At 40.5% G+C, this 21,644-nt stretch overlaps 2 protein-coding genes across 5 annotated transcripts in view; one reads left to right on the top strand and one right to left on the bottom strand.

Annotated features, from left to right (window-relative positions):
• MAN2B1 (mannosidase alpha class 2B member 1) overlaps window positions 1-2,186 on the top strand; it is a 24,613-nt gene extending 22,427 nt beyond the window's left edge. Inside the window, exons 22-24 of the mRNA XM_058166965.1 lie at window positions 375-524; window positions 960-1,062; window positions 1,657-2,186. Coding sequence (XP_058022948.1) covers window positions 375-524; window positions 960-1,062; window positions 1,657-1,757 — 354 coding nt within the window. The 3' untranslated portion in view covers window positions 1,758-2,186. The remainder of the gene's footprint in view (window positions 1-374; window positions 525-959; window positions 1,063-1,656) is intronic.
• TRMT1 (tRNA methyltransferase 1) overlaps window positions 1-21,644 on the bottom strand; it is a 23,011-nt gene extending 1,367 nt beyond the window's left edge. The window contains exons 1-18 of one of the 4 annotated variants that reach the window (XM_058166966.1): window positions 21,289-21,644; window positions 20,019-20,356; window positions 18,405-18,460; window positions 17,245-17,387; window positions 15,012-15,199; window positions 12,794-12,909; window positions 11,720-11,832; window positions 11,288-11,436; window positions 10,980-11,063; window positions 10,234-10,303; window positions 9,865-9,999; window positions 9,368-9,453; window positions 8,340-8,448; window positions 7,299-7,375; window positions 6,359-6,478; window positions 6,005-6,159; window positions 5,475-5,595; window positions 3,369-3,556 (exon numbers count right to left, since the gene is read on the bottom strand). In XM_058166966.1, coding sequence (XP_058022949.1) covers window positions 5,504-5,595; window positions 6,005-6,159; window positions 6,359-6,478; window positions 7,299-7,375; window positions 8,340-8,448; window positions 9,368-9,453; window positions 9,865-9,999; window positions 10,234-10,303; window positions 10,980-11,063; window positions 11,288-11,436; window positions 11,720-11,832; window positions 12,794-12,909; window positions 15,012-15,199; window positions 17,245-17,387; window positions 18,405-18,460; window positions 20,019-20,326 — 2,001 coding nt within the window. In that variant the 5' untranslated portion in view covers window positions 20,327-20,356; window positions 21,289-21,644 and the 3' untranslated portion in view covers window positions 3,369-3,556; window positions 5,475-5,503. Of the gene's footprint in view, window positions 1-3,368; window positions 3,557-5,474; window positions 5,596-6,004; window positions 6,160-6,358; window positions 6,479-7,298; window positions 7,376-8,339; window positions 8,449-9,367; window positions 9,454-9,864; window positions 10,000-10,233; window positions 10,304-10,979; window positions 11,064-11,287; window positions 11,437-11,719; window positions 11,833-12,793; window positions 12,910-15,011; window positions 15,200-17,244; window positions 17,388-18,404; window positions 18,461-20,018; window positions 20,357-21,288 lie in introns of those variants that run through there. The other 3 variants (XM_058166967.1, XM_058166969.1, XM_058166968.1) reach the window with 3 other exon arrangements.

The following is a 21,644-nucleotide window of genomic DNA, read 5'->3' as shown; positions in this document are numbered from 1 at the left end:
TTTTAGAGTACAACGCAATCCAAGGAGGATGTTTAAGCGCAGCACTTTTCGGCAACTATTTAAAAGTAGCGGCACCTTTTCCAGGGCCTGTGTATGGTTGCACAATCTAAGGCAAATACATGGCTGTTTTAAAGAATTTTGGACATGTGCTGCCTGCATGCTTCCAAATTCCAAAGCTCCGTTGGTTTTTAAACGTAGTTTAACTTTTTAAGCTTATTATCCTCTCCTACTTTTCATAATTTGCATGTTGTGTAGTATCCAGTGGCATTCCTTTTGTTGTGTTGAATGTTTATATTTTATAAGTCAACGACGTTATCTAACACTGTGGCTTTTCAGGATAGCAGTCAGACAATACTTTCTCTCCCAATCCTCAGTTCTCTGCTATCCGGCATGCCCTTCCCTTGAATGTACACTTGCTGACATTGGCCCAGTGGGAGCCTGATGCTGTTCTCATCCGTCTAGAGCACCAGTTTGAATATGGGGAGGCGGTCAATGGCTCCTTGCCTGTTGCCATTAACTTGCTGGTAGGTTTATTAGAATCAAATCAGTAAGATTTGAACTGTTCTCTGTCATTTAGCTGGCTAAACTACCACCGAAGTGGGTAATTTCTTAAACTTCAGTATCCTGTATGTAGCATTTTACCTGAATTTCACCAAACCTATCAGGTAGGGAAGGATTAGTATTGCCATCCTGCGGATAATAATCACAATTGCTTGTGGTTTTCATCGCCCAGTTGAGATCTGAATAAGTGGCTAGTGTCTCACATTTTTATTAGATTTACAAGGCACACATGAGAGAACATTTGAGTTGATGCTAGTTGAAGACCAGAACTGAAAAACAGAGTTTAGTTGGGTGGGTCAGGAGGATGAAGAGAACCTGATCAGAATGAGTCTAGCATTGAGAATCAACTGGAGCCAACATCCCAATCTAGATTTTTTGCGTTTTTTCCACTTGGTCAGAATTTGTTCTCTTCCTTCAACATCATCACTGTGCAAGAGATGAACTTGTCGGCAAATCAGAAGCGGGAGAATGTGAGCAGGCTCATCTGGCGGTCAACTCAAGGTGAGGGTTGAAGCGGAATTGCAGATCTGTCTGTACAGTAGTCTCGATTGCACGGATGCCAAACTCGCCGGGTCACATTGCCGTCATGTGACATTTCGTGACTTTTTCCCATTCACGGAGCTGGGGTGGGTGTGGCATGATGCATCCGGCCCACGGGTTGTCAGTTTGACCTTCCTGATTTATTGCGTCAAAGAAACTGGTACTTTCAATGGTTTTTTTATCTTAATGTGTTTAGTGTAATTGAGTTGCACTGAAAGCTACTCCAAGGGGACTCTTCTAAGATATGTTTCTATAACCTGCAATTAGTCTTACATAGGCTAATCTGTATCTTGCTTCAAAATTTATGTCTGGCAGCTTTTCCAGAGCCCAAGTGGCCTTTCTACCCTACCCACAAAGCTTGCATTTGGTATGATTGGGCAAGAGTTGGCCATTAACTATAAGCTAATTCCCACAATTACAGCTCTTGGAATGAACTTCTTTGGCAGGCTAAATACTGTAAATCCCATTGTCTCTCAATAACTGTTGCCTTTCTTGTTCCTTCTAAATGTCACCTTGGTATTCGATCACTGTTTCTCATCCTCCTCCCCTCCACAGGGATCACAGCGGAACGACAATCAGGCACTCGCCTAGACCCGGCCCACATTGAATTATCTCCCATGCAGATCCGAACCTTCCTGGTACAGATTAGGTACTAAGGCGGGCAAGAGATGTAAGGAAGATTTGGTTTTGGTCCGAGAAGAGTGAAGTATTGTCTCAAGGAACAGCAGGACACGCGATCCTCCCCCCCCGCCCCCCGAAACCTGCACAAGAGGGAGGAAGTGGTTCCTCTCTGAAGCAGGCATTGTCTTGTTCTGCGAACAGAGAATGCACTTAAGCTGCTTTTAATGCCAGATGGTATGGGGAGTAGGACTATCTTCAGAAATTGTCCTGATATTTTTTTTTTCAAATGAAAAAGGGATCACTGTTAAAAAGACCACACCGTTCCAGCCTTCATGTCCTCAGAGCACATCCATAATAAAAATTGACCGTCCTTACAGAGGGTTTTGAAAGTGCTAGAATATTTGGACTGACTTTAAGTACTATCATCTTTTTAATAAATCTCTTAAATACATATAACTATTCTACAGATTGCTTCAGTATTTCTTCCTGTTAAAAGTTGGAAAGCAATTAAGGCACCAGACTAGAAGCCAGGAGACTGTGAGTCCTAGCTTCATCTTAGCCATGAATGATAGCTGGGTGATAGCTTGGGCCAGTCAGTCATTCTCTCCATCTGGCCTTCCTCACAGGGTTGTTGTGGAGAAAATAGGAGGAAGAATGAATTTTAGAGACATTGGTTGCCTTGAGTTATTTATAAAAATAATATAGGCGGGATAATAAACCAACAAACTCAAGATCTTGCACAGCTTATCAGGTTTCACTAGATGGACAATATGTTTTGCTGTGAAATAAGTTGTATAGTCTGGAAAATAAGCCTATCCTTGATAAATCACTAACTTAGGTTTGTTTTATAATGCCTTATTCAACTTTGGTTCACACCAATGACATCTCAGTATTAAACTGAGATTTGCATTAAACTGCTTGCACTAATTTTCAGAAAAGAATGCATATGTAGATACTTTGGAAGTGCTTTTATCTAGGTAATTTATTACTTATAAAGAACATTTGTAGCTCAGTGCCTTGGTGCTCTGAGCTCGGTTGTTTCCTTGCAGACATTTATTACCCAAACTAGGTAACATCAACAGTGCTAGACAGATGATGTTACTTGGTTTGAGCTAATGAAATGCCTGCAAGAAAATAACCGAACTTGGAGAACACCAAGGACATTTAACTTGCTACTTCAGTGTAGCTTTATTGGGCTTGAAAAGAACAATGAATGGGGCTCATATAAGCAATGGGGGGGGGGAAATTTGTGGGACTCTTACCCTGAGATTTTGACCAGAACTACATGTATGATGAAAGAAAACCAGATAGCCTGAAATACAATATTTCTGCCGATCACAGGAAGGTGCCTTACACCAAGTCATATCATTGCTCCGGCTTACCCAGTGTTGCTCATCTTGCCTGCCAATAGCAAAAAAATGTTTCACATAAAGATGCCTCAGCCTTGGGAATTTCTTTATGCAGACTGGTGCAGATAGAATATTTTTTTAAAAAAGTGGAAAGACGGCCATATGTAAATTTGTTCTCTGCTGTTCTACTTGACTGAACTGGTTCTTAGATATTGTTAATCCACATATTACCAAAATGCTAACGAGTCAAAACAATACCCTCATCAGTGTTAAACAATCACAAACCCAAACATCATCAAAAGATAATAGTATTTAATTAGCATGCACATTTTGAAAGTCATTAAAATATAAAGATTGCCTATAAATGCAAAAATAAAATTCACACCAGGCATTCAGGACTTTTTCGTCACTCTGCTGTTATTGGTGCTTCACTCATTCTGTGTCTCGTGAGAGTAGCAGCATTTGTCCCCTAAGGTACAGTCACCCTGCGAAGGAAAATGGCATTCATTGGAAACAACTTAAGACATTTATAGTCTTGCACCTAATCCAACCTATATTATTTATATAAGTGACTGCTAAAAAAAACCTGCCTAGATAAAGCACTCGGCAGCTCTGGAGAATGGACTATGCCAGTGATCACTGGCGCTCAGGAAAAGCCAAACTTCTGGGTTCTAGTGCACATGCACGCCCAACGATTAGCTGGCCAGTGCACATGCACAGGTCAGTTTTCAGCAGTGCCGCGTGCATGAAGGGATCATGCTCCAGAAAATCCGAATGTCCGGGTTCTAGCAAGCATGCATGCCCGATCATCAGCTGGCCGGTGCATATGTGCAGGCCGGTTTTTGGCACTGTCACGCACGTGAAGGGATCGTGCTCTGGAAAAGCCAAACTTCTGGGTTCTGGCGCACATGCGCACCTGACAATCAGCTGGCCGGCATGCATGCACACACCAGTTTTCAGCACTGCTGCGTGTGTTGTGGCTCCAGCCCCCGAATCTGGCCCCATGCCCGAAAGTGACTGAGAGTGAGGGGGAAGGGCCGGTAAGGCTTACCGATTCCTTTGGCCCGGCTCCAGGAGCCAGAACCAGGCCAGTTGGAGGACGTAATGAGGCCGACATCCCCTGATTCCTCCCTTCCTCAGGCTACGCCTACAGACACAGCTGATAACCATACTAATCAAGCCTGGACTGACCCGCGCTTCAGAAGATTAGAGAGGCGGCGTCATCAAAGGGAAGGGTGGGGCAAGAGCCCCACCACACAGGATATATAAGGAGTTTTGGGACTGCTCTCACTTCTACGGGAAGCAAATTAGCTGAACCGTGTCGAAGTGAGCTGAAGTCTTAATCTGTTTGAACTTTTTGGCAGGCAGCTGCGTTTTCTCAGCCAGGACTGATAGGAGCTGTGTAACCACTGGCTGTAGGCCAGTTCGTTACTCCAAAGTGAGGATGGAGACAGAACAGCGTGCGTGAAGGACAGCTGATTGTCACGCGTGCATGAGCACCGGAAACCTGGAAGAGAAACAGGCAAGGCCGCGCGTGCCAGGCAACATGGCTTTGAGTGCCACTTCGGGCATGCGTGCCATAGGTTTGCCGTCACGGGACTATGCTGTCTTCACTATGCATTATCTTTAGTATTTTTATATATAGAAGTCAAAAATAGCAAGTCTTCAAGAAGATTTTTCACAGTGTGCCTATGATTTGTACTGTATATAGTCTTAATAGCATCCACAAAGACTTAAAATTTTTGCTGCTGCCTTAGATCTGCCAAAACTGAGCAATTTGGTAAAATATCAAGCAAGCAGCACTCTAGCTTGGCATAAACCATTTTACACTGGGGAGCTGCCAAATCTATTTTCAGAGGCTATCCTAATACGTAATTGGAGTCACCTGTTAAATTATAACATTGGCTAAAATGGACTGGCTAAATATGCAAGATTATTGGTTGTGGCTGCTACTCTTAAACTAGAACAGATATTTCTTGCTCATTATTTTCTTCCTTATCTGTGGCTAAAAAAAGCCAAACCTTGGTGAATGTTTTCTCTGATTCTAGGAGGCAAATTGCATGCCCCTGCAGTTTCCAGGCCCCCTGTATGGAGAAGAGAGACCTCAATCCATTTTTCCCCTTTCCCAGGAAGCTTAGACCCTGCACCAGTTCTTGATTAGTGCAATCGCCTCAAAAGATGCTCTAGTAAGAGGTCATTTCCTTTCCCCATTTCTTTTAGATCCAAATGTCTCCATCTGTGCTATAACCCGACTATATCAATGCCATGACTAAATGTTAGAGAAACCAAAGGAAGCAATGTGCCATGGTCCTTTTCTATCACATGCCAATCGCATTTCTTCCTTGACCTGTGCTGTCACAAGAAACTGAGTTCAGTTCATGCAGAGTAATTCTGGCCACTTACCTGCCGGAACCTTTTGCATGGAAAGTTTTTTAAGTGAGAATCATCATTCCCTTCTGCACAGACTTTCCTCTTGTTTTGATGTAGCTTTCTCTTTTCCTGCAGACAAGAGGAAATCCCACCCCTAACCCAGGAAAATAATTAGGCATGAACCAAGGCAGCTGCCCTTTGGTTTTAATGGGGCTCATAATGGAAAGCTGCAGCAAACCCTGTCAAAATATTGAGCGGTGAGTGGCAAGACACCCACCTGCTTCTGCACCCAAGAGGACTAGCTTACACTCCTTCTATGATTAGTGGTTGCAGCAGTGGTCGGTTTCACATTTTTTTACTACCGGTTCTGTGGGTGTGGCTTGGTGGGCGTGATAGGGGAAGGTTACTGCAAAATCCCCATTTCCTCCCAATCAGCTGGGACTTGGGAGGCAGAGAATAGATGGCGGGGGGACCAGTCAGAGGTGGTATTTACCAGTTCTCTGAACTACTCAAAATTTCTGCTACCAGTTCTCCAGAACTGGTCAGAACCGGCTGAAACCCACCTCTGGGTTGCCCCCAGCAAGGAGAAGTAATGGTAACATCAGCCAAGGGCCTGAGCTGCAGCTGCGGTATGTGCATGGAAGCTGTTTTATTTTCTGAGAAGGGAGTCCAGATGCAGAGGAAGACACTAGCTATGCCCTTCCCTTTGCCACACAACCTTCCAAGACAAAAGTTCTATCAACAAGACTATAATTCGCAGCCCAAACAATACATCTGGGATCAGTTTACAATGAAGAAACAGAACTCTTCCCCCCCCCCTTCAAATATCACAGATGTAATTGCAATCCCAGATGAGTTTAAATCTGGATGTTCTGATTTCCTCCCAGCACCCCGTGATTCCTTTTAAATCCCTTTACCCTGCTTTTGCTCGTGCTTTGGGGCCCCAGAAGGGCTCAGGATTCATCTGGAACCGCCGGAGTTTCTGCTTTCGTGATTTAGGATTAGCATCTGCTCGGACAGTAAAGGATGCCTGCAACCTGGACAATTTATAGAAAGTCAGAATAAGGGGCAGATTAGAACGTGTGATGGATTTCTAACCCATAGGAACTTTTTTAATAGGTTCTGCCAGTGGTAAAAGCATTCAATATCTTATATTTTTCTCTGAAAAAGAAACAGCTTCAAAATAACACCCTTGGGAGAGTCTCCTCCCTCTACCGCCATTCTCCCTATATGTATGTATGTATGTATATTATATATGTACCGTATTTTTCGGATTATAAGATGCACTTTTTTGTCTCCCAAAAGGGGGTGAAAATGTCTGTGCGTCTTATAGACTGAATATTGCCGAAGCCCTGCCCACCCGCTGGCTGTTTTTTTGGCCTCCGCATGCCCCATTTTCGGGCCTTTTTTCGGCCTTTTTTTCAGCCCGTTTTTGAGGCTTTTTCGGAAAAGCCTTGAAAATGGGCCAAAAAAAGCCCCCAAAACAGCCCAAAAAAGGCTGCAAAGAGACTGAAAAAAGGCTCAAAAATGGGGTGCGCAGGGGCCAAAAACATTTTTTTCCCTGTTCTTCCTCGCATCTTTAGGTGTGTCTTATAGTCCAAAAAATACAGTATGTCTTTTTAATTTAATTTAACTATATTATTTCGTTTTTATTTATCAAACTTCTTAACCACCCATCTCCCTCAGAGAAAGGCTCTGTTTTGTTTGCTTCCTTTTTGCCTTCAAAAACTTTAGATTTCTGCCTTCAAAACATCCAGGTTTTTAATATCCTGCAATACCTAAAGCCATTTGTTTCTCAGCTCAAAATCCACATTTGCTCATCTCAAGCCCAGTCCTACCACGTGGCAATCCACCTACTTGGGTTCCATGGAAAGGATGTGAGCAGCTGGGCTGTGCTCGGAAAGGCGCTCTCGTTTCACAGGATTGAGCTGCTCCTACAAGTGGGGACGGGCAGAAGGAGGAGAGGGAACAGCAATTTAATCTAAAAAAAGAGCGTAGGGCAGGGGTGTCAAACACACATCGTCACGGCGGCGTCACGTGACATATTGCAACTTTTTCCCCCTTTGCTAAACCGGGTGTGGGTGTGGTTAGCATGTGACAAATCCGGGCCGCAAATTTGACAGCCCTGTCCTAGAGGAAGAGTGTTGACAAGAGCAAAGGCAACCAATACTGGAAGAAAGAAGAGATACCTACAATAGAAGAATGGATATTGAAAGTTATTAATTTGGCTGAGATGGCTAAAATCTCAGCGTTTTTAAAAGACAATACGCAGGAAAGATATTTAATTGAATGGAAAAAATGGATTGATTATCTACAAAACAGATATCAGATTAAGAAATATCAGATTGCCTTTGAATAATTAGAAAGTTATTTTATGTAATGGGGAGGGGGTTGGGAGACGAAAAGCTTTGGATGTGGTTATTTGGATTGGAAGGGAAAATTTTATTCTATGTTTGGTTTATGTATAACTTTACCTTGTGATTGACCCGGGAAGCCGGGGGGTGGGGGAGGGAGGGGGGTGTTTTGTTGTTGTTTTTTGGGAGGGAGGGGGAAAAAAGGGGGAAAAATGTTTTTGTTTTTTTTAAAACTCTTTCAATTAAAAAAAAAAAAAAAAGAGCAAAGGCAACCAAATGTAGAATGAATGTCTCGGGTTGTTAGTGGGTTTTTCCCCCCCAAATCTTTTAGGGCTACCTCACACTGAACTTTATGAAAGTTTGCAGAAAGAAATTAGTTTAAGCCGATTGGCTTTGCCTAAAAACTAGAGAAGAGGAGAAACCAGAAATTACCTCTGTGAGAATCTTGATGCCTGGAATAGCCTTAAAGAGGCCTCCATAGTTACTATATAGTGTCAAAAGAAAAGAAAGCTCCCTTATAATAAAAGTTAAGACCGTTGCTTACCCAGCAGCGCATAATGTCCCAAAGCACAGATGAAGGTGCATCTGTTTTGATAGCATTCTTACAGGCATGAGAAAGCGACACTTGGTAGCCAGCATGAAGAAGGGCTGATCTGAAAAAGAATCCAGAGAAGGCTTATATTAAAACATGCCCTAACATCCCTAAGGAAAAAGATTAGCAGATCCCCCAACATCAATTCGGAGAGGTCAACGTTCTGTTTGAGTCAGTAGGAAAATTGGTACTATCATCTAAACATGAGACTTCAATTTGGTCAAATATATTTTTTCTATGCTGTATATTTAAATGCTGAAGCTGTAACTTTTACATCTTCTCTACTTTCCTATGAAATGTGCTCTTTCTATATCCTTAAAATCACATGGCATATCATGCTAGAGACCCTGAGCAGCTGTGTTTTCAATAGCAATAGCACATTTATATGCCGCTTCACAGTTCTTTCCAGCCCTCTCTAAACAGTTTACAGAGTCAGCATATTGCCCCCAACAATCTGGGTCCTCATTTTACCAACCTCGGAAGGATGGAAGGCTGAGTCAACCTTGAGCCGGTCAGGATCGAACTGCTGAACTGCTGGCAATTGGCAGTCAACAAAAGTAGCCTGCAATACTGCATTCTAACCACTGCATCACCAGGGCTCATAATTCAAATCACCCAAATCAAAATTTATCCTTGAGTCAACCACAGTCTTGGGGAAGGAATCTTTTAAACAGCATGTTTGTCAGGCAATGGGGCCTGAGCCATCTGCATGTGATTATTATTCTGCTTATGTTTGAAAAGATTCAGAGATTCACAGGACCAGATAACTTGCTAAAAAAACCCAGCGAGTCTCTTAGCAAGCTCCGGATTAATGCATCACTATTGGTAGGACTACCAGAAAAAAACACATTATCTCCTCAATATCACAATGGCATTCAAACTTTGGCTTTACCAGCAATTGCAAGGAAATCCTGTCTATCACCACATCCTTTTTAAATTGAAATACAAGATCTTGGTGCAAATTAGCAAGTTCATCTTACCTGAACTGTAGCAGAGAAGGGCTGTTCGAATGGATGGTTTTACTGAGTTTATCAAGGGTATAATAGAGAGGGACATCAGGTAGTTCCTACATGCAGAGGAAAGCGGGTTCTAATTATACAGGGAAGATGTTCTAGTGAAGTTACAGAAGAGGCATATCTACTACTGCAACCATGTTTTGGTCACATTCTGCTTTCAACAAATGATCCATTCATAAGGCATTTTTTAAGCCTACTAGAAGAGGTTCCCTTTCAGGTAAGCTTATTCGCTAATACAATTGTCTCATAAAAAAGATGTCAATAGCTTTGCAAGGACCCAGACCATGGCTTGAACATTGGTGCCTTGCAATGGGGAAGGCTGTCTTAAGGCTGAACGGAGCAATGCTGCCTGCAAAACCTGGTGATCTGCTGGCTAGCTCTCCACTACTTTACTACTTGTGGACACCTTCTGGGGAAAAGAGAACCGCCCTATTCACTCTGCCATAAGCCATCATACTTACCTCCATCACCATGCTCAGGATGCCCTGTATCCGTTGATTTGTCTGAAAGCGACCTGGGTTACTCTCAACTGCTGACAAGACTCGCTGGACAAAATCCAAATCGTGAAGCGGTGCTGCCCACATGGGGCCAGCCAGCTGCAGGAGGAGGAGGAGGAGGAAATATCAGCTTGGGAAAAATCACTTCTCCAAGAACATGTAAGGCAGGGGTATCAAACTCGCATTGTCATGTTGTCGTCACGTAATATATTATGACTTTTTCCCCCTTTGCTAAACCGGGGGTGGGCATGGCCAGTGTGTGATGCATCCGGACTGTGGGCCGCGAGTTGGACACCCCTGCAAGCCATGAGGCTACATATTGTCCCAGCTCACCTGGTGGTGCTGATGGCAATGTTCACAGGATGGGCCTACAGGGGGGCCACAAGCAGCCTTATAGTTGAAGCTGTGGGGTTAAACAGAAGAGAAGCAGATGCCATGAAGCCAGATCAAAATAACAGATGGGTTTGCTTCCTCCCTGTTTATCAAATGGTTCCTTTATGTTACAAGCACAGGTTGTTTAACCATCCATGGCCAATGGCCCCACAGGTCTCTCTTCTCTAGCACAATATGGATCAAGCATCAGAGACAGACGTACAGAATCTGTTCAGAGTTAAACCTCTGAGTCCTCAGCAGCAATGTTTCTACGGGGGGAAAGAGTAGGCAATTTCTAATGCGGAGAGGCAGTAAATGAGATGCCATATTTTCCAGTGAGAATTTTTATTTATGTAATTTTCTGTCTCTCTCTCCCCCCCTTTTTTTTTTGTAGGATTATCTTAAATATGAGATCATCTTCCTCTTGGACAAATAAATAAATAAAGTACTTAATAGTTTTTGGGCTTCCAATAAACAGAGACCTCCTTCTGTGTACGTGTTTGTATTTTTAATTTCCCAGCTCATGAGCTTCTGATAGATGTGTGCAGATAAATATTTTTTAAAAAATTTTAAAATTCAAAGGGAAAAGAAACGTGGGGAGCAACTAGCAGTTCCAACTGAAAAAGCAATACTTATTAAAATGGGAAATTAGTTTTCCGTTATGATCAGTACAGGAGAAAATGTCTAGCAGAAAAAAGAACTCTTACTTTTTTCCATCGCTGACCATCTTGCCAAGTCTCTGGATATGAAAAGATCCACAGCCCACACAGTTATAAACCAAGGCCTGTTTGCTGCCAAGAGAAAGACAAAAGAAGAGTTGCTAGAGAAACTAGAGGAAGGGCAAAGAAGGAAATGTCCAGGTATCAGCCTTGAGTCATGCCGGCTATATTGGACATCCTCCTTCTGAATGCAACGAATTGGGAACTGTTGGAAAGCAAGCAGGAGATCTGAATTTTTTCCTCCGCAGGGGAAGCACAGCAGAAAAAGCGAAACATCATCTTGAGCAGGTGCTCACCTAGCAGAAGCTTTGACCTTGGAGGGTCCACTGAAGACTCGAACAAACACACGGATGTAAAAGTCCACACTGACAGACAACAATGGAACAATATAGCGCTGGTAGCAGTTGGCACGAAGATCCAGGCTGTGCAGGATAATTCGTAGGGCCTGAAAGAAAAAGGACAGTGCAGCAGGGGTTCCTTTTGCCTTTGGTTGCTGGCACAATATGGCTAATTTTACAGAGGATACATAAGACTTTTGTATATCCTTCACAGCATGTGTTGTTCCCATTCCACTCTTTATCAGCCCCAGTTCTGCGGTACTTTTAAGACCTTACTAGCTGTCCTTGCTAATTTGGGAAATATTAATTTCCTTTTGAGCAAAATAACAAGGAAAAAAAACACGGCAATAGAATGTAAGCCCTTACTGCCTGGCACTCCCTCCTACTCACCATCTCATGACAGCAGGTGGTGCCGATCGACACGCCTCCATATTTGCTGTAACATGTTTCGCCCAATTTCCCAGCCAATACAGCCATGTCAGTGCATGTAACACACAGCAGACCTGTCGGAGGCAAATTGTAGGAAAAATGCAAACCAACACTTCTCCCAAATATACCTAAGGCACTAAGGAGGAACAGATAAGAAGAGTCAATGAGCGCGTGCCAAAGGCTTCACTCTAGACCTGCCCATGGCTGAGCCAGTGCAATTCTACTTCCTTCTCCCCTACAGTATCAGGCATAAAAAGGGAACACAAATAGAATTAGCCAATTTACCTTACAGTCTCTTATAGGGACATATCTGACAGCAATATTATTTGCCAGTATGAAAAGCCTAGAGCAGGGGTGTCCAAACTTGGTCCCTTTAAGACTTTTGGACTTCAACTCCCAGAGTTCCTCAGCCAGCTTTGCTGGCTGAGGGACTCTGGGAGTTGAAGTCCAAAAGTCTTAAAGGGACCAAGTTTGGACACCCCTGGCCTAGAGCCTAATTCCAGACTCTAGAGCCCCGGTTTTTCTCTTTTCACTATGTAATGTTCACTCTGACAGCTTGTTTGGCCTAGTAGGTAAGCCTAGGCTAGAACCAGGAGACTGAGTTCTAGTCCTGCCTTGGGCATGAAAGCTATCTTGGGGACTGTAGGCTAGTGACTCTCAGCCCAACCCCCCTTATATGATTATTGTTGTTGTGTGGAAAACAGGAGGAAGAAGGCGTATTGTTGCCTTGAGTTACTTATAAAGTAATAAAGGTGGGTTAAAAAATAAATAAATATACGTCTCAATCATTCTTGAACAGTTTTTAACCTTTGGAACATCACTATTTCCAATTGATCAGGAGTCAAGATATGGCTAAAGAAATACCCCATTTTAGAAAGCAAATGTTACAATATGAAATCCATGTTGTTATTTCAATTTGCCATTAAAAAACATGGAAATGTCTATCAAGAAAATTCTCTTGATAAAAAAACCCTGAGCAGCCCCTTCTTCACTATTAATAACAATGCCTAGAAATGAAAGAAGCTACCAACCCACCTCCATTCCTCACGCACTGCACCACAGCATCCAAGAAACCAGAAGGGCTGCCATACGGGTCCAGGTCAATAACATCAAAGAATTCTTTAGCTGCCTTTTTGCGATATAGCAGCATTCTGCCCAAAATAGAGAGAGAGACACAGTGACAGACAGTGATTAGGTGTGGTACTTCCCATTGCTAGAAAGGAGGATTCTAAGAAGCAGTAGATGTAGGCTTCCATTGAAAAGGAAGCTCAGTTAATCCTTCTCTATGCTAAAGCATTTGGCATACACAGAAAACTGTACCTAAAATGGAGAATAAGCTATTTTCCCTAGCAGGCTGGCTGCTCATATAGAGATTGTTTTCAATATGAGGCATGCCCATAATATGATTCCACATCAGCAAACGATTAGGTCAACGAATATATATCTAATGCAAGTCAGAGATGTTTATCCAGTTTAATTCCACAGAAGAGGAAAATAGATGCATAATTTGCTCAATAAAGGAAGGCTGTTTTCAGCTGTAGAGCACTGGTACAAGAACAGAAAGAGATGGAAATTCTGGAAAATTAATTTCTTTGTGTAGTCTTATTTTTTAAGCAGTACACAGACATTGTGCCCTGATGGCAGAATTAAAGATTGGGATAATTAGAAATGTAGTTGAAGTACAGAACCCATATATCATCTCTGTTCACTAGTGATTCAGCTGTACTTTCAGACCTACAAAAGAGGCAATTCTGCATCAAGTCATATAATCTTCCTGATTTTAAGAGTAGCATATACCTATTATTATTTGCATATCATGTTGTTACAGTAGCCAGGAGACCACAATCCTATTGCAATAGAATAGTATATAGAATAATAGGCTTGCCAAGGTACCAGCTCTGTTATAGGAGATGCTTGCGCGCTTCCCAAAGTGCGCCACAGGAGGGCAAGCTGGCTTCACACCAGAGAGAAAGATGAGCAGTTCTGCTTGTAATGTCACCCAAGGCTCCCTCCCTTCCTGGAACTGCATCACAAATGGGCACTGCAGCTGAGAAAGTTCACAGCCATCAGGAATCTGATGGCCTGCAAAGAGCACCAGCTCCTCTCCCCATGAAAATGGTACCTATCTATCTACTTGCATAGAACATGCTTTGAAACTGTTAGAGGGGACAAAGCCGAGGTGACTGACAGGAGCTCACCCCACCATGCAGAGTTAGGGCTCAAACCACGGGAGCCGAAATTATCTCCAGCATCATTAAGCCACTGAATTCACCGCACCTCTTAGCATACACCTCAGAGAGTGCAGATAAATATTGGCTTTCTCATTTATTATCATGAGATTTGTTATCATCTTTGTTAGCTGTCAGAAAACAACACATAATCAACTATGGCAGTGCAGAAAACCTCAAGGTTAAATAGTATTCAAACTTTATAAATTCTCCCCACTTCATTTTGTAAAAAAAAATAGTTACCTGATCATGTCAAAACAAAAGGACTGTACAAATTATTCTAAACACAGCAATAGGTTTTTGGAAATGGCTTTTCTCATAGTTAGAATTAGCTCAAAACATAAAATAAAAATATTATTACAGGGTGGATTTGATTTAAATCAAGTTGATTTAAATCACGATTGAAATCATGATTGAAATCACTAATAAAAAGACTTGATTTAAATCAATTCAATTTAAATCATAATTATTAAAGAGCAATCGTCATCTCTGTCCCGCTCCCCGGCTCCTCCTCTGACCGACTGTTGACTCACCGACAGTCCTAATATTGCAGAATATACAGCTTCATGCTACATAACTAAGATCCATTTCATGCTGAATAAACTAAATTATTGATGTATCTTAAATAGAAAACTATATTTAGATAAATTTTTACTCCAAAAGCATTTTATTAAAATAAAAGTGATAAAAATAAAAACTCCGATTTAAATAAAAAAACCTCCAATTTAAATTTTAAATCCTTTTTAAAAAAAATCATCGATTTTTATCCGCCCTGTATTATTATCACTCCCCAAGACTCACTGAATAAGTTTGCATACTATTCCATATTAAAGAACATAAATCAGTCAAGTATTACAAAGTGGCTAACTGAAATCTAATTTGCTTGTCCTTTAATTCCCATTGCTATTATTAAAAACAAAAATTCTATTTCTTTTGCAATGCAAGAGTTTATCAGCTATGAATCAGAATGTTAAATGGTCAAGGAAATAAAAAGAAATCCCTCTCTTGTATAGAAGTTTACTAACCGAGCATCTGACAAGCTTGGAGTCACCAGGTGTTCCACGCCATTGAGCTTAATATTTTGGGTGATGAACTCAACAGCCTTAGAGGAATTATCATTAGCTACCACACTGTGAATGCCAGGCACTTCCTTTGCAAACCGGATGGAACGCAATCCAGAAGCCGCCAGAGCTTCCAGCACTTGGAGTCCCTCCTGTAAAAGGCAGGAGAAAAAGTTAAAAGAAAAACTGAAATAAATGTTGGAACTAACTTTAAAAAGCTCAATATTTGACTTGAAATTATGTGGATCACCCCTGCTTCAACTTCCAAAGTGGCCCTGGCAGTTTCAAGAATATCAAGTAGACGTGTTCAGAATGTGTCTTTCCTAAGTGTTTTGTGATGTTCGATCACTTACCATGCTCAAAAAAATACAGAAGCTTGCGTTATATCTTAAAGTGGACCCTCTGAATGCTTCAACCTATGCTGAAATGAGCAACTATTCCCACAGTCCTTTACAGCACTCTTTGAGCAGTTTACAATGTCAGCATATTGCCTCCCACAATCTGGGTCCTCATTTCACCAACTTCGAAAGGATGGATGGCTGAGTCGATCATGAGCTGGTCAGGATCCAACTCCTCCTGACAGTGGCATAGTTTTCCTGCAATACTGCATTCTAACTACTGTGCCAATGATAGAAACTTTAGGTCAAATATATCTGAACAAAGAATGTTCTTTCTGCGCCAACTCAGAAAGCTCAAACTGCCCAAGCAGCTGCTGATACAGTTCTACACAGGAATTATTGAGTCTGTCATCTGCACCTCTATAACTGTCTGGTTTGGTTCTGCAACCCAACAAGACAGACATGGACTTCAGAGGATAATTAGAACTGCAGAAAAAACAATTGCTACCAACCTGCCTTCCATTGAGGACCTGTATACTGCATGAGTCAAAAAAAGGGCTGTGAAAATATTTACAGACCCCTAACATCCTGGACATAAACTGTTTCAACTCCTACCCTCAAAATGACACTACAGAGCACTGCACACCAGAACAACTAGACACAAGAACAGTTTCTTCCTGAACGCCATCACTCTGCTAAACAAATAATTTCCCTCAACACTGTCAAACTATTACTAAATCTGCACTACTATTAATCTTCTCATCGTTCCCATCACCCATCTCTTCCCACTTATGACTGTATGACTGTAACTTTGTTGCTGGTATCCTTATGATTTATATTGATATTGATTGGTTCCTGATTGCTTTTTTGTACCCTATGACTATCATTAAGTGTTGTACCTTAGAATTCTTGATGATCTTTTCTTTTATATACACTGAGAGCATTTATTTATTTATTTATTATTTATTTATTTATTAGATTTTTATACCGCCCTTCTCCCGAAGGACTCAGGGCGGTGTACAGCCAAGAATAAAACTCAATATATATACAATTAAAACCAGAATTTAAAACAAAGCAAATTACAAACAAAGGCCGACATTAATATTTAAAAATTTAAAAACCCTAAAACCATAAAAACCCAATTTAAAATAGTAAAACTAAAATGCCAGTCCCGCTTGAATAAATAAATATGTTTTTAGTTCACGGCGAAAGGTCCGAAGATCAGGCACTTGGCGTAAGCCAGGGGGAAGTTCGTTCCAGAGCGTCGAAGCTCCAACAGAGAAGGCCCTGCTCCTGAGGGCCGCCAGCCGACACTGTTTGGCGGACGGCACCCTGAGAAGACCCTCTCTGTGGGAGCGTACGGGTCGGTGAGAGGCATAAGGTAACAGCAGGCGGTCTCATAAGTACCCGGGTCCTAAGCCATGGAGCGCTTTAAAGGTGGTAACCAGAATCTTGAAGCGCACCCGAAAGACCACAGGAAACCAGTGCAGACTGCGCAGCAGTGATGTTATGTGGGAGCCACGAGTGGCTCCCGTTACTACTCGCGCAGCCACATTCTGGACTAACTGCAGCCTCCGGGTGCACCTCAAGGACAGCCCCATGTAGAGAGCATTGCAATAATCCTTGCATATGCACCAAGACAAATTCCTTGTGTGTCCAATCACACTTGGCCAATAAAAAATTCTATTCTGTTCTGTTCTGTTCTGTTCTGTTCTGTTCTGTTCTGTTCTGTTCTGTTCTGTTCTATTCTATTCTATTCTATTCTATTCTATCTGGACAACAACAGGCTGGTAATGGCCAATGGAGTGGTTCATCCAATCTGCCCTCAAAACCCCAATGTGGAAACATAGATACAATACCTGGCATACTTCATCTACTTGTGCAATTGTAGTAGTCTCCTCATCTGTAGTATCTCTATAATTCAGTTGTTCCAGGTTATCTTTTCCCGTTTCAGAGAGATCAACAATCACTTTAGAGGTATTTTCTTCCCCAGGGACTGCAACTGGAGAAAAAAGATGGAGCAGATGAATACACTCTTGGTATCTTGTCTGAACAAATGCTCAGTCCTTAAATCTTTTTATATAATTATCAAATATTCAGCTCCTTTAAATGGTGTTTTCTCCTGATCAGTAACCTACTATACAGTGGCGGGATTCAAATAATTTAACAACCAGTTCTCTGCCCTAATGACCAGCTGGATAGGTGTGGCTCGGTGGTCATGTGACCGTGTGGGCATGGCCAACTCAACATCACTCACGATGATGGCCGCTTTGCCTTAGTTGTTACAATATAATAGGATTAATTGGAGAGGCAGTTTCTGTAAGCAGGGCAATAAAGATTAGGCTAGAAACAATACCAGAATGTTTCCTTCCTGCCTTCCTTACAGGATTAGCCCTATAAAATGGAAAAAAACAAAATAAGATTTTTTCCAACAACCAGTTCTTGAACTGCTTAGAAAATTAACAACCGGTTCTCCCGAATAGGTGTGAACTGGTTGAATCCCACCACTGCTACTATAAATATAACTGCCAGGCTCCCTCTTCTGTTTAATTTTGCCACTACTGAAAATCTGAACATGCTTACAGGTGTATGGAGAACTACACTGTCAAAAATCTACTCATAATTTCAATTATGTAAGTAAACTGCAGTTGTTCTTTTTGAAACTATAAAACAGCTAAAAAGCAACAAGAACAAATTACAGGATTAAAACATTCTATATTGTTATTCTAGGGACAGCTCCTGAAAATTAAGTGAGTCTGCTTATTTCACTTCACAACCACTAAAAAACCCCTTTTCTAATAACCTGAGAAAGGAAATCAAAATACTGCCTTGTTAAGTCCTAATTACTTTTTTTATTAAAAATGTGTACACATTCTTTCTTTGCAGGCAGGAAAATAAATCCCACCACCTAAATTACTATGAAACAATAAAAGTGGATATCTATATTTTGCTTCTTATATATCTCTGTTTTCACCTGATGGACCTTAGATGGAATAGTGATGAAAGCATTGCCACTCACTCCTAATTCCTTTGGATGAGAGCTGCAAACGAGCAAATTCAGTAATAACTGCACACCTAAAAGTGAAAAAACCAGCACATATTACAAAGTTTAATGTGCCAGAATATACAAAAGATTACCTATCTATTGTACATGCATACAGTCCTTTCAAGAAAGCATGACTTTTACAAAAGATCATTACATAATTCAGCATCCTAAACTATCAATCATTTCATTCTTTCAAGTAAAATGACAAATCAACATCACTTCTTAGGTCTAAGAAGTAAGAAGACAAGTAAGTTGTCTTTAACTGTATATATTTCTTCTTTCCTACCACTGTTTTCATATTGCTGGGAATTGGATGGCACAGAACTTTAATAAATTATTATTATATCTGTGCTACATCAATAGCTTTTAAAAGCTTGAGCACAGAGAGGCAGATGTTTTTATAGCTAAATACCAGTATTTATTTACTCTGTATTAACTCAAAATATGTAATTTGCATCATTACTGCTAAATTATACCAAATTCCAGGAATTTTTATAAAATGCACATAAGCATGAAGTGATACGTAGTCTATCAGAAATTGATTTCTGATCTATTGTTTACTTACCTCTATTAATATAACCGCAAACTAACTTTATTTTATGCAGCATGAAACATCAATTTGCCTGATATATAGCATTACATACTTATGAAACTATTTCAATGAATAAAATATCCCACAAGCTATGCAGGAAATTAAAAAATGATTGGGTCACTTTCCAATTTTATATGTACATTTTTCTGCACTAAAAACAAACTCCATATAGATTGCAATGTTGTACTAATAATGTTATGTTGGAATCATTTGCTCAGCACATCAGTTCAGAACTCTTAGTATTTATCTACAAGAACTTACTTTGAATCTCATTGCATTGCTCAAAGTTCCACATATGTAGTAAATTATACATTTGAAAATACACATACTAAACGAACATTTTCCCATATTGTTCTTTTTACATTACGATTACAGACTGTCATATTAATAAAAATTACATTGAAAACTAAAAAAAATCATATTTGGAACTTGCTAAACCTATGCATTATGACAATATCTAAGCAAACACATTGATATATTTGATAGCAATTGGAGCCCTCCTTTCAAAAAAAGAATACAAAGAAAAAGAAAAGTGAACATTAAGGACTCCTACAGTCCGATCAGTCCATGAAATGGGAAACTAAAATCATTTTTACAAAACAGAACTTTAATTAAGGAAAAGTAGATATGCTCAAACACATAGCCAGTCCCTTTGAGGATTCCTGTGGCAATAAGTAGCAGTTCCTCCCAAAAATTTTTAGAAAGTGAAAGGTACAGACAGAACCCCTTTGCTAATGAAAATGATCTTAAGACAAGGAAGATAGAACTCAAAGAAATATACCTTCTGAAGCTAGTCACAGGAGAATATTCCTTTTTTTCTCAGGTACAGATAATATTTTCTGTATAAATCTAACTCCAAATTAATTCCAACTTGCTACTCCAACTATATCCTCTTCCCTCCCCAAAAAAACAAAGGGATACCCTTCCATCATTACTTCACTCCAACTTCATTCATTCATCCGACAGTTTGTGAACTCACCCTATTCTCTACTTACGTAAGGTCTCTGTTGAACTCTTGGACAGGGTTGTAGAACACTTCATTGGCATTTGGGAAAATCACTTTTGCTTTTCCTTCTGTGATTATTTTCTCACCATTTTCTGTTGACTCGCTGCCACCACTTGTACTCACTGTAGGTGACTGAGCCATATTTTGCTCCAGATTACAGCTATCTGTTTTCATGTCTTGATTCTGATTACCCTCCATGCTTTTGTTAAAAGATTGATTTCTGACTGAAATTGCAGTTAGAGTTGCTTCATTCCTATATGAAGCCAAGGCAAGTCTCAACCAAATCCTCAGACACATTTATTTGTCATCAGTTTCTTTGAACTATCTCTGAAAAGAAAAGAAATATGATTTTACTGCAAATACTCTGCATTTCCAAACATTTATAATTCAGCACTCCTGCTCTGAATTAGACACAGCTCCCAAGGAATATAATCTCATTATATTCACCTACTGTAACACTTATTCCAGTGAACTGTGATTTAATAGTTTAATCAAACCAATTTTCTAGGTTTGCATGACATACCAAACATAATTTTAATCTAGACCTCTGCAACACATAGGTTAAAATGGATAATCCATGGATTTATGTATCGTGTACATATAGCCTTTCACAGTCATATGAGGTAGAACAAGGTTTTTCAAACTGTTCCTTGCAACTCTTGGGTTAAGAGCTTAAAAGCAAAAAATAAAAATAAAAATCAGTTACCAGGAGCATACACAGCAAGTTTTATAAGGTACAAAATAAATGGGGCTTATCTTATCTAGAAGCCCATTTCTAAGGGATTTTGTGTTAATAACAAGTTATTAATTTGCCTCTTGAACAAGAGTTCCAGATTATGTTAAAAACTAATTGATTCTATGACCTAAACAAACCCTTGATATACAGATTGGAGGGGTGGGGCAAGGGGTGAGAAAGTGAGTGTACAGTGGCAAACTTTCTCATTGAACTTTATGATTTTCATACAAAATAAGAGCATGTTTTGTTTGTACCTCTTCTTTTGCAGATAAATGATCTTAAACTTATTTTTGCAATATTATTTCTCAAATTACAATTTAGATAAATACTATCGATACTTGAAGCAGCAAAAATTATTAGAGGCACATAACCACACCACCCACCTCAGAGATGTGGCCTTGGCATTTAACTGCTACCTTTTGAGAAACAGTTAACTTGACATCAATAATCTTCTTAATTGAACTGGAACAGCATACAAATAAGAGAATTGAAATACTTTTAACTCCATTAATTTTACACTTACTTTACAGCCAATCTATAATTTTCAAGAAACTGTAGACTAACATTATATTCCTCCACAAGTCTTCGCATGAAACTGCAAATACGTAGAGTGAGGCAGCTGGAGGGCTGAAACCGGGGTTCTCGGAGGGAGGTGACACCGACCTCGAACGTTTCTGTCTTTGCTATTATCTGGATCAGGCCAAGCGTCAGCAAAGGAATCGGAGTTGAACTATAAAATATCACCCAAGGAATCGGGGGTGGAATTAAAGAAAGGCCCCCGATATATAATCCCCTATGTATAGCACAAACAACCAGAACTAATGTCCACGTTCCAGCTTATACCTCAGGCGCCATGTTGAAAGTGACTGGGAAAAGATC

This window comes from Ahaetulla prasina, chromosome 2, assembly GCF_028640845.1.
Source record: "Ahaetulla prasina isolate Xishuangbanna chromosome 2, ASM2864084v1, whole genome shotgun sequence".
Taxonomy (NCBI): Eukaryota; Metazoa; Chordata; class Lepidosauria; order Squamata; family Colubridae; genus Ahaetulla; species Ahaetulla prasina.
This window is presented reverse-complemented; position numbering and strand designations above follow the sequence as displayed.